General features: G+C 34.2%; 2 protein-coding genes across 2 annotated transcripts; both read right to left on the bottom strand.

Annotated features, from left to right (window-relative positions):
• Window positions 1-141: 141 nt before the first annotated feature.
• Window positions 142-8,802, bottom strand: LOC112178163 (putative disease resistance protein RGA4). Its single transcript, XM_024316352.2, has 12 exons — window positions 6,535-8,802; window positions 6,371-6,450; window positions 6,077-6,185; window positions 5,685-5,794; window positions 5,415-5,583; window positions 5,141-5,295; window positions 4,310-4,385; window positions 2,724-2,804; window positions 1,760-2,405; window positions 1,207-1,286; window positions 917-1,054; window positions 142-592 (listed from the first exon to the last, which is right to left on the bottom strand). The coding sequence occupies exon 1, from the start codon at window positions 8,773-8,775 to the stop codon at window positions 7,357-7,359; it is 1,419 nt and encodes a 472-aa protein (XP_024172120.1). The 5' UTR covers window positions 8,776-8,802; the 3' UTR covers window positions 142-592; window positions 917-1,054; window positions 1,207-1,286; window positions 1,760-2,405; window positions 2,724-2,804; window positions 4,310-4,385; window positions 5,141-5,295; window positions 5,415-5,583; window positions 5,685-5,794; window positions 6,077-6,185; window positions 6,371-6,450; window positions 6,535-7,356.
• Window positions 6,539-7,246, bottom strand: LOC112178164 (putative disease resistance RPP13-like protein 1). Its single transcript, XM_024316354.1, has one exon. It carries the CDS (start codon window positions 7,244-7,246, stop codon window positions 6,539-6,541), a length of 708 nt encoding a protein of 235 aa, XP_024172122.1.
• Window positions 8,803-11,825: the final 3,023 nt, after the last annotated feature.

Raw genomic sequence — 11,825 nt, 5'->3', positions numbered from 1 at the left:
TGGGTTATCAATCCGACTTCATTGTGGTCAATCAAAACTCCAGAGACCGTTCCAGCAGGTGTCATATGTGGCAGATGTCATATATGTGAAGCCTTGTCAACTTGCAAACAATGATGCACAATTAAGTATAAAAAAATGAGGTTTCGGCAAAAATGTGATAAATATTTTTTTATATAAAAAAATTCCAGCAAGAATTCTCTCACAATACCTTTGTTTCCCAGCCCTAGAATCTCAATCTTTGTCTCACACACTTACAATTGCCACCATTAATATTTTGGGCAGCTTATAATTGATGCTCTTAATGTAATACTTTGGCTTTGCCAAAAAAAATAATAATAATGTAGTACTTCGAAAACTCATGTTTTCTATGCATCCGAACACCTATAGGGGGTGGGTTTACAACTGTTACAAGTTTGGGCCAACTCAGATTCCTAAACCAGTCAAAATTGGGAAGGAATGGTGACCAGTCGCAAAACCCCCGATCTGTAATTCATCCTCTTTCTTAGTCTAATTGCAGCGGGACTTCAATCCATGAAGCCTATGGCGAGCCAATCGCAACAAGCTCTTAGTTCTGCATTTAGCTGTCCCAAGCCTGATACAGTATCATCATCAAATCAATGGACAAAAATCGAATGCATTATGCTGGAGGCTAGAATATGCAATCAAATGCATTATGCTAGAGGCTAGAATATGCAATCTTTATTTAGACAGGACACTAGAGGCTGATGAAATGGGGTATAAGATATAGTGAGCATTGTAAATTAGCGAGCAGTTCACCAAATCTTCTTCATAACATACGATATCTTAATGTATCGATACAATTCTTCTATCTTGAAACATAACTTAATGCAGCAATTATATACTTTTTGAATCATTTATAAGCACATGAAGAAAGCAATAGTCCATAGCTCCATACCATCGACATGCCGCATAAGAAAATCAACTTGGATGAACACGGACTTCAGAAGTTCATTCAGTAGCCGCCTTTGCTGAGAACAGCACACAGTTTCTATATCAACAAACTGTAACAAGTTGTGGTGAAATTTCTTTTTCACTGCACAAGGAGTAAATCCGGTGGAAAATATGAAACATGAGAAATTTTTTTATGGGAACTTGATTGAAAAAGTAAAAATGAGAAAACAAAGCTTTTAATAAAAGAATAGGAGACACACACCAGACATGAATTACAAGGAAGAAACAATTTACCATAATAACATAATCCTGCAACTCCAATTATGGAACCACCTTTTACCTTCAATTGATTTTGCATCCTCAAATCCCTTATCCTAGTATAAATACACTTACCAAGCTTTAGAAACAACACTTTAAACATGAATCTTTAAGTAAAAATATATGCAATGCTATATTTGCAATCTTATGGCCACTGATTTTGATCAGTAAGAAATAGACATCAGTGATTCAGTATAATATACAAAAGCTTTAATATCTGATCTTATGAAGAGGGAAAGCAGGGGACATTAACAATCAAATAATCAATAACAGTTAACACCAAAGGTCCCTAGAAATCAGTACCAGTTTCAAATTAAAGAACTTAAAGTTCCATATGATATTTGATACAAAGAAGCAAAATAAATTTTACAATCCACACTCCATGTTTCATTTTTTAGTACCTTAAATTTTGTCTTTTTGTAAGAATTTAAACGCAAAAGGAAAGGAGTGTGGATTGCAAATTAGGGATTGTGAATTTCATTCTTCATAATCTTGGAGTATCCAATTACAAGGAACAAAAACTACTCACCACTCAACAGAATCCTGTAGCTCCAGTTATTGAACCACCTTTAACTTCAACTGATTTTGCATCTTCAAATCCCGTATCCTTGTAAAACACTTATCAGTTTCGGACACTGAACTTTTAACAAAAACCTGTAACAAGAATATTATATATATGTGTGTGTGTGTGTGTGTGTTTGTGTGTGTAAATTTGCAACGTTAGAGCCATAGTTCTCAATCAAGGCAGGTGCAGCTTAACACAATGGATGTAGACCACTACCTTTGATGATGGTGAGGTGGCAGGATTTGCTACTAGAGGATGTCCAATAAATCTCTCAGATTTTACAAGATTCAGGCTCCATGTTTATTGTTTAGATTCAGATTATACAAGATCTTCCAAATCCCATTCACCAATCAAATCCCAGTCAACATTAACTTCGATTTCACAAAAAACTTCCGCCTAAGACACGAAAACCCTTGCCCTAGAAATTAGATGTCAACCCTAGTCAATCTAATTTCACAACTAGAAACTGCATAATTTCAGGCCTTTTAAGTATTACGTACATTGGATTGCATAAGATGATGAAAACATATTGAGTTGAGGGTCACTTCAATCGGTCAAATGCATACCAAATTTCCTTCATGGTGAAAGTCCGCATGATACATAGTCTATCCTGCATAGAATGTGTTCATCAAAGTCAGATTCATTTCTCCACCTGGAATTAAATATTTAGGCAGTTCAACAAATTAACAACCAACTCTTGTATCCAAGAGGCTAATAAATTGAAATCATGAGACGTAAATTTTGTGAATTAGCAAGCAGTTCACTTAATGAGTGCCCTTCAACTAGGTTATATGTATAGCTTTTCCTTTCCTTTAGTAAAATAATGAGACATTTTAGTGTGCAATTGTTCTGACTTCAAACATTACTATATAATGAAACGTTGCTGTATACTTTTGAAACATTTAAGCTACCGAAGAATAGTCCATACCTCCATACCCCTGACACATTGCATAAGCACATCAGATTGGATGAACTCCTACTTCACTGGTTATTCCAGTCACGAACTTTGCTGAGATCAACAAACAGTTTCGATATCAATTAGCTGTAACACTTTATGGTCAAAATTTTCTTTTTCTTCTCGCATAAGGATATATAATAATGTTAAGTTACTAATGAAACTTTGTATCTGGTGGAACTATGAAACAAAAGAAGTCATTATGGGATCAAAATGATGGAAGAACATAAGCAAAAGAAAGTTGTTGCTAAAAGAATTTGAGACACATGAGACATGAATTACTGTACAAGGAATGAAACAAGTCACTATACATACATAATCTTGCAGCTCCAATTACTGAACCACCTTTTACCTTCACTTGATTTTCTGTCTTTAAATTTTATCGTAGTATGTAGTTATCAAGCTTTGGACACTAAACTTTAAAACATCAATCTGTAGCTAAAACATATATACAATCTTTAAGCCACTGATTTAGTGAGTTTGATCAAGGTCAGAGTATATAGGCATGTGGCTTAACACAATGGAGTTCCATGAAACTATATATATATATATATATATATATATATATATATATATATATATATATATATATATACCTTGTACCATGGAAAACTATGGATGAGAGAGACTAGGATTAAGGTTTAGCTGCCTAGTACACTGCTATATACCTAATTTCTGCATTGGAGAAATAAATCACATGGTGCGGATTGGCTGTTGAAACTGCTGAGCTAAAGCCCATGTTCTAACAACCAAAGAGCAGGTAATTTACTAATTAATTAACTTAACCTTGAAAAAAAAAAAAACAAGACTACTAATGGAATTAGAGCATTGGATTCTATGCAGAGACACTGCATAAAGTGAGAGATACAACCACCACCACCACCAGAGTCTAGAAGGAGGTCAGGACTAGTTTCACATTGTAATATATAGGACTTTTTCAACCCTAAAGAAAAATATAGATGACATTTTCCACATGCATTGACTCAGGAAGCACACAAGTTTTTACTTGCAAGAAATTCCTCTTCAATTAATATATGGTAATTTCCAACCCAGAAGATAGGAACCCCATCTGCCACTACAATAATTCAAGGGAATCATGAATAGCATGGTTTTACTGTAACCTTGGTTGTACACTTGTACTGTAAGTTCAAGGCTTCCTATATAAAAGAAAACCAACAGATTTCAGTACTCAAATTCTTATATGTAATTAGCATGGAACTCTCTAAGTCTCTAGACAGGAGTCTTCAGAAACTTTTAGTCAGAACAGGTCCCTGTGGGGTGGTCTTGCATTGAGGGCTGAGTCTATATATCTTATTACAACTTTTCTCCAATTTGAAATAAGAACATTAGTATAATGTAGTTTGGAGAATACACATATAGGACTTTAATATACTCTCAAGCTGTTGAAATAAATTTCCAGACAGATTGTTAAATCCGTTTGACTATCAAATTCATATATCAAGACTTAGGTTTCATTGGAGTTCCAAGTAATTAATCAACCATTTAAGAATCCATAATCGTTCCCAGCAGAAATAAGAATATAAGAATAAGGGACTTACAAATTAGTAATCCCTTGAAAAGCTTATCATTCCACTCCAACATGTCACTATGAGCCACAAGCAATCTCCTTTTACTCTGCATAAAGCCTACAACCTCAGTATCTCAATTACAGCAGAAATGAGCCTCAAATACAAAATACAAGAATCACTCCTACTAAAATGAATGTACAAAATGTTTGATAGATGCATATCATATACTAGTTTAAGTATATAAAAGGCTGCATTGAAGTCCAGCTCTCATTCAACAAGTTGAGACTATTATGCTATATGTCATATGTCCTCATCTCTGAACTTTATCATCAACACTCTGCCTTCTGAACACATGCAACAGTTCAAAATATGTTCATAGCTATTATAAGATTGTATAGCTTTTAGCTATCGAAGTAATAGAAAGTTGATCATACATGAACAAAGACCATAATTCTTTCATCCATATTGAACATTCTGGCATTCAGCCTTTTCACACATGCAAATCATTTCTTGTTCCTTCCCCATTATTTCATATCTCTGTTCAGTAAGCAGAACGTTTCAGTAAAACTTTACAAAGACTACATAATCAAAAGTCTTATGATGCACAAAGTATATATGTGAAACCCAAGTATGATACCCCGGATTTATATATCTTTGTATTCATGAGGCTCAATTACACAAAGTATATATGTAATGTTACTCACTCAACTTCATGTCCGGTTGAATATATGATACACGGAAGGTAAAATTTTATAAGGATACAAGGAAGAAAATTTTTATAAGGACACGGTCATAAAAATCTAAAATAAGCAGAAAAATATCAGATACATGAGATAACAATTACAAGGAAAGAAAACTCACCACTCCAACAGAATCATGCAGCTCCAACTTCTGAACCACCATTACCTTGAACTGATTCAGCAACTTCAAATTCCTTCCCTTAGTAAAATACACTTACCAAGCTTCAAACACCAAACTGTACTTGCAAAGTAGTTGAAATCCAACAATATGAATACCTGAATGGAAATTTATAGCAAAAAAATACGAAATTAGAGTAGTAATCTATAAACTAGATTATCTTCAAATAATTCATACTAAATGTAAAGATTCATTCAGAATTTGCATTTGCTGATACCTGTTCAGTTCCATGGAGATTTGTATTTGGGCAGCGAATCATCCAATAAATCTTTCAAGTCTGAGTTTACACCATTTATCGGGCTCCATGTTTATTATTACAAAATCTTTCAACTCCCATTTACCAAATCCCAATCAGCATTAAGGTTCATTTCACAAAAAGCTTCCTCCTAAGACACAGAAACCCATGCCATGGAAATTAGATATCAAAACTAGTCAATTTAGTTTCACAACCAGAAGTGCATAATTTCAAGCCTTAAGTATTACGTACATTGGATTGCTTAAGATACTGATAAATTATTGAGTTAAGGGTCACTTCAATCAGTCAAATGCATACGGAATTTCCTTTGTGGTGAACTTCCGCCTGATACATATTCCATCCTGCATAGAATGTGTTCATCTAAATAAATTCATTTCTCCACCTGGACTTTAACATTTGGGCAGTTCAACAAATTAACAACCAACTCCGGTAGATATAAAAATTGTGAATTAGCAAGTAGTTCACCCAATACTGTAAGTGCCCTTCCACCAAGTTATACAGATTTTCCTTTCCTTTACTACTCTAATGTGACATTTTAGCGTGCAAATATTGTTCTATCTTGAAACATTACAATATATCATAATGCAGCTGCTATATACAACATAACATAATGCAACTTATACCTATGAAACATTTAAGCGACTGAAGAATAGTCCATATCCCAACATGTTGCATAAGCACGTCAGATTGGATGAACTCCAACTTCACAAGTTAATTCAGTGACGACCTTTGCTGAGAAGAACAAGCAGTTTCGATATCAATTAGCTGTAACAGTTTAAGGTCAAAATTTTCTTTTTCATCTCGGCATAAGGAGTCAGAAAAGAGACATGAATATAAAGAAAAAAAAAGCTTGAAGATTTGATCTAAGGGGGAGAGAAAGCAGAGGAATGATATTGAGGTGTATTTAGTTAGCATACCTATCTAGAGAGCTTCAACAGCTTGACAACTCCAATGACATTCTTAGTCCTAGAAGCTTCAATGCGGTCCTCAAGTGTATCTAAAGAACACCCTTCAAGTGAGAACACAACATAACTTTTCAGAATAAAAAATTCATTCAGAATTTGCATTTGGTGATCGATACCTGTTCAGTTCCTTCCAGATTGGATTGTGAGGTTTGGGATGTGAGAAATGTTGTGCCACTCCTTCCCCACGTCCTTTTTGTATTCTCCTTCCAGAATGTCACAATCCCTGATCTCCAAAGTACGCAGTTCCGTTATCTTGTAGAGGAACTCTGGCAGTGCTTTTAGCTTTGGGCACCGAACAATTCGCAACTCAGAAAGGCGTGGCATTATTGTGATTTCAGAAACAAAGGCCCACTCTTCCCAGTTCTCCATGAATCTAAATTCAAGTCGTTTCAATTTGGGGAATAGATCTCTTGAGACTTCTTCTTCTTCTATTCCCAGAAATTCAACTCCCACCGTTTTCACTTTCTTCATCCCGTCTATCTCCAGAATTTCAAGCGATGGCAATTTTCCAAGAGGAGGCAAAAATTCACAAAATCTCCAGTCAAGGAGATTAAGTTTTCTCAAATTGCGTAAAGACTTGATCCAATAGAGAGACTCGGTGGTGCCAATTTGGCAATACAAAATGGATAAAGATTCCAAATTTTGATGTGGTTGCAATGCTTTCACTATTTCTTCATCACCTTTTCTCTGCTCTTCATCTCCTTCCTGGAAAATTACTCGCAATTCGGAGAGGTGCTCCTTATTCCCCAACTGTGCTTTCTCAATCTCACTCGCATCATCCTTATTCCCCAAAAATGCTATAGAAAGGCTCCCCTGAAGCTGGTCCATGATTCCGAGATCTCCTAATTTCAATGCTTCATCATCATCACCCTCACATACATAAAACCAGTCTAGTACTTGCAGACTTTTCAAACTCCCAATCCCTTTCGGTAAGTTAATCAACTTATAGATGCTTCAAGTTGCTCACAACAGTAAACATATAGATGCTTCAAGTTAATCAACTTTCCCATTGCCTTGGGTAGTTTCTCAAGTTGACCACACCACGAAACGTCCAGAGTTTGTAGATTGTATAAATCACACACAGCATCCGGTAATTCTTTCAAATTACCACTATAAGACAAATTCATATATCTCAAATGAATCAATTTACCAATCTCTTTTGGAAGTTCATTGAGCATGCTAGGGGATGTCCAGTTACCACTCAAATTCAATGTCCTAAGGCATTTCATTTGCATAATTGAACCGGGGCTTATGGTTGTAATGCTTGAATCAAGGAGTGTGAGGGTTCGCACATTTTTGCACTTGTCAAATGAAGTAGGAAGTTGACCTTCATGTACATTTATTAAGGTCAAATGACGAACCTTATAATCACCCGGTAGCTCCACTCTTTGATCAGCACCCTTGACTGCTTCTATAATAGTGCATTCTTTTTGGGTAAGAAACTGCACAAAGTCATGCACTATATCATGCATTTTGCATCTATAAACATTTTCCATATGATCTTTTATAAAATCTTGAAAGAAAGACCGCATTGTTAGACTCTCAAAATAATTTTGACCTAATCTTCTCTTTTCTTTTTTTCCCTTTGAATTAAGATAATTTTGTGACATCCAAAGATCAATCAAATTATCTTTTTTGAAACTATAATCTTTGGGAAATATTGCACAATACAAAAGACATCTTTTGACTGCAGGGGCCAAATCATAATAACTTAGTAACAGTGGTCGGAAAACTTGTTCCTCAACTTCTTCTAATTCCCAAATCTTACTATTCAGAACATCCCGCCATTCCTCTCTTGTTTTCTTATACCACACTAGACTGCCTAAAGTCTTTGCAGCAAGAGGCAAACCTTTACACTTTTTCACAATTTCCGCGCCAATAACTCCAAACCCATTAGCCTCATCTTCTTCCCTATCCAAAAATGCAAAGCTATTGAACAATGCTAGACAATCCCTATCGCTCAACTTGTCCAAATGGATCATGCTGCTGGTTGCTCTCATCATTTTAGCAACCCCTTCTTTTCGCGTGGTCACCAGTATTGTACTGCCCTTAGCACAACTTTGCATTATAATTGGTAGTTTCAAATTTTCCCACTTTTTATGGTCTTCGGTCCACACATCATCTAGGACCAGGAGAAACTTCTCATCCTCCACACTTCTCTTGATAGATTGCAATAAAATTTCCAACTCATTTGAACCGCTTTGGGTTCTATCTAGATTTTCAATGATCGCTTTCGCAATCTTAACCTCATCAAAAGGGTCTGAGACACAAACCCATACTTTCTTGTTGAAATGGGCTGTAACCTTTTCATTGTTATAGGCCAGTTGGGAAAGAGTAGTTTTCCCCATCCCTCCCATCCCTACAATAGGGATGACAAGGAACCTCCCCCATCTTGATTACTCTCTCTCAACAACTTGCTCAACAAATACTCTTTTTCTTCTTCTCGGCCAAATATCGCAGATATATCGACCAAAGATGAAGTCTGTCGTTGAATAAACTGCTCATCATGGCCACCTATTGTGGATTGATGAAAGCCATACATTTCTCTTTCAGCAGCAATCAAAGTTAACTTCTCATTCAGTTCCTTTATCCTTCTAGCTATGTTATGATGATGAATGACCTTAGTGACTTGACCAAAACAAAAGCAACCGGAGGACATGGGGAAACGTACCTTCTTCTTGGTAACAAGAGCATTATCTCCTTCCACCTCTTGCTTCTCCTCCGCTTGTTGTCTGAGAAGTTCAGTGTTCCACTCGTCTAGCACGTCGTCCATCTCGTACGACACATCTTTAAGCTTCTGCAACCAGCGTCCCACGCTGGCCTCCGTCACTTGTTTCTTCTCTGCATCCTCAAGCACAGCCTGGATAGCTTCGAGCTTGCTGCTGAAACTTTTAACATCTTTGTCAGCATTCAAAACCAGTTTCACCACTTCATTTGTGTGTTGATATACTACTGAAGCCAATTGCTCCAGAAGCACAGAGATGAGTGCCTCAGCCATTTTTCGTGTTATAACTTGATTATAATTGTAAGAGAAAAAGAAGAGATGATCGAATATGAAATTGTTGGATGAGTGTGCTCTGGCCTCTCTTCTACTACGTATATAGTGTCGAAATTAGATAAAGCTAGGGACTACTGGAGCCAATGAGCGTGCCTCAATTATTTGTTCAACAGAGCATTATGAATATTCCTCTTTAATAATTGCAAGCATGAAGAAGCTAGAACCACGGGATTTGAAAAGCAGCACTCTTTACCGAAAGACAGAAAGCTTATGATGGAAGTCATGGGACCATAAATATTGTCCTTCTGTGCAGCATCCTTTACAGTTGCTCCATTATCTACAGTGGCCTAGATGATGTGCAACCGTTGGAAATATCTCGCTTTCCTATCAACCCATGATTTAGACAGCACGCAGACGATGATAGGAATAATTTGAAATTCATTGTTAAAAAGAGTAAATGAAGTAATTAAATCTCAAATATGCCGGCAAAAGATTGCTAATTTTGTGTATTAGAAGACGTGATAATATTTCATTGAGTGTTTCTATTGAGACCTCCAAATCTGCTCACTTGACCTCATTCATAATCGAATTATTAAATTACATATATAACCTATTATAAAATGACAATTAAGGACAATAATTATATCAACAAAATATTATTTTTATTTCTCTAGACTTTCCAATTCAATAATAATCAGATTGCATACTTTATTATTTTCATTTTTCAATTTCACTACATACTCATTAAAACATTCATATATATTTAATAAGAACTAAAACTATGATTAAGATCATGTGACATAAAATGTTGAACACATATTGTGAGGAAGAGCAAAATAAATCATATTATAACCTAAATCTAAGTCTATCTATTATATTTGTAAAAAAAAAAAAAAAACAGCTAGCATTTATAGAAAAACTAAAAAATAAATAATAAATAATTATTCATGAGGTGCAGAAAATAGAGAAAAAAAAACATGAAGAAAAAAATTATTACTCTTTTTTTTTTTTTGCACAACTAAAAGAAAAAAAAAAGTTTTTTAAAAAAAATCACACAATAGTTCATGTTATTTTCTTGTTGATTAGAAATTATTTTTGATTTTTTTTATTGGATAAGAAATTTATGTTGTCTGATTAAGGAATATATATGTAATTAAGATTATAGAGTAATTAATCATTGAAATGACTAAGTTTTTATTTTATTTTAAAGATAATAGTTTGTTTGCAAATTATATGAGTGAGGTTATTTAAGGAACTTTAGTAAGATATAGTGAGTAAATTTAGTATTTGAAAATTTGACAGGAAGTGCAAAAAGAAGAGAAATTTTAAATACACACCCCTAATCACTTAATACACATCCCTATTATTTTATATTTCAAATTTGATTTTGTAAGTAGGTTAAATGACAAAAACAGACATTTATGCATTCTAGAAGAAAAAAATAGTCATATTTTCCTTATAGTATTCTATTTAAATATTTATGTATAAATAGTTAGATAAACACAAAAAATTTCTATACATGGCCTCCCAATTTAATACAAGAATAAAGTTAGAAACTATCTAATTTAATTTTTAGAAACCATAATATTTAGAATTTCAAAATCAATGGCATTAAATATTTTTAAAACATATCACTTTATCCCATTTTTTAGTTAATTTCCTTTTTTGTTCTAGGAGTTATGATTAATCAATTTATTTTCTAATATAAAACATCACATGTGAAAAAACTTTGTAACTGTTAATTTGTTTGATCCCTCTAATGACAACTTTTTAGTTCCACTACTATGGAGAAAGCGAGAAACTACTGATATAGTTTTGGTTTAATGTTCAACTCATAATTTTATACTTGATTAACATGGTTTTTTGGTGGATGTGAGCTCAAATAACACAAAACCTATTTATATACATCTATTTAAAGGGAACAATAATAAATCTTTATGGATTTCTCAATAACAAATACAAGTAATCAATATTGTCATTTACAAAACGTCAATATAATAGAATATACTAATCGTATTAAATAGTAATCCTGATATAGTAAAAAAGTAGGATATTTCATGATTTTTTAGATTAAGGATATTTTAGGTACTTTGGGTTGTGTAATTAGTAAAATATTAGAATGAGAAATTAAATAGGTGGTGTATTAAGTATGGAGTGTGTATTAAGTAATTAGGGGTGTGTATTTAAAACTTCTCCAAAAAGAATAGAGGTCAAGTGAGCAAATTTGGAGGTTCCAATAGAAAATTTCATTTGTTCAAACACGAATTCACTTATGAGTTTTATTTGTTCAACGTTCAGTTCACTTTAACGTTAGTCTTTGTCGCTTACGCATACAATGACACATTCCTTGCTAGTCGTTACCATATAGTATTATGATTTCCAATTCCATTCCTTGGTAATTTCCAATGC

The sequence above is a fragment of the Rosa chinensis genome, chromosome 7 (assembly GCF_002994745.2).
Source record: "Rosa chinensis cultivar Old Blush chromosome 7, RchiOBHm-V2, whole genome shotgun sequence".
Lineage (NCBI taxonomy): Eukaryota > Viridiplantae > Streptophyta > Magnoliopsida > Rosales > Rosaceae > Rosa > Rosa chinensis.
The sequence above is the reverse complement of the archived record's forward strand: the minus strand, read 5'-3'. Positions and strand labels throughout refer to the sequence as shown.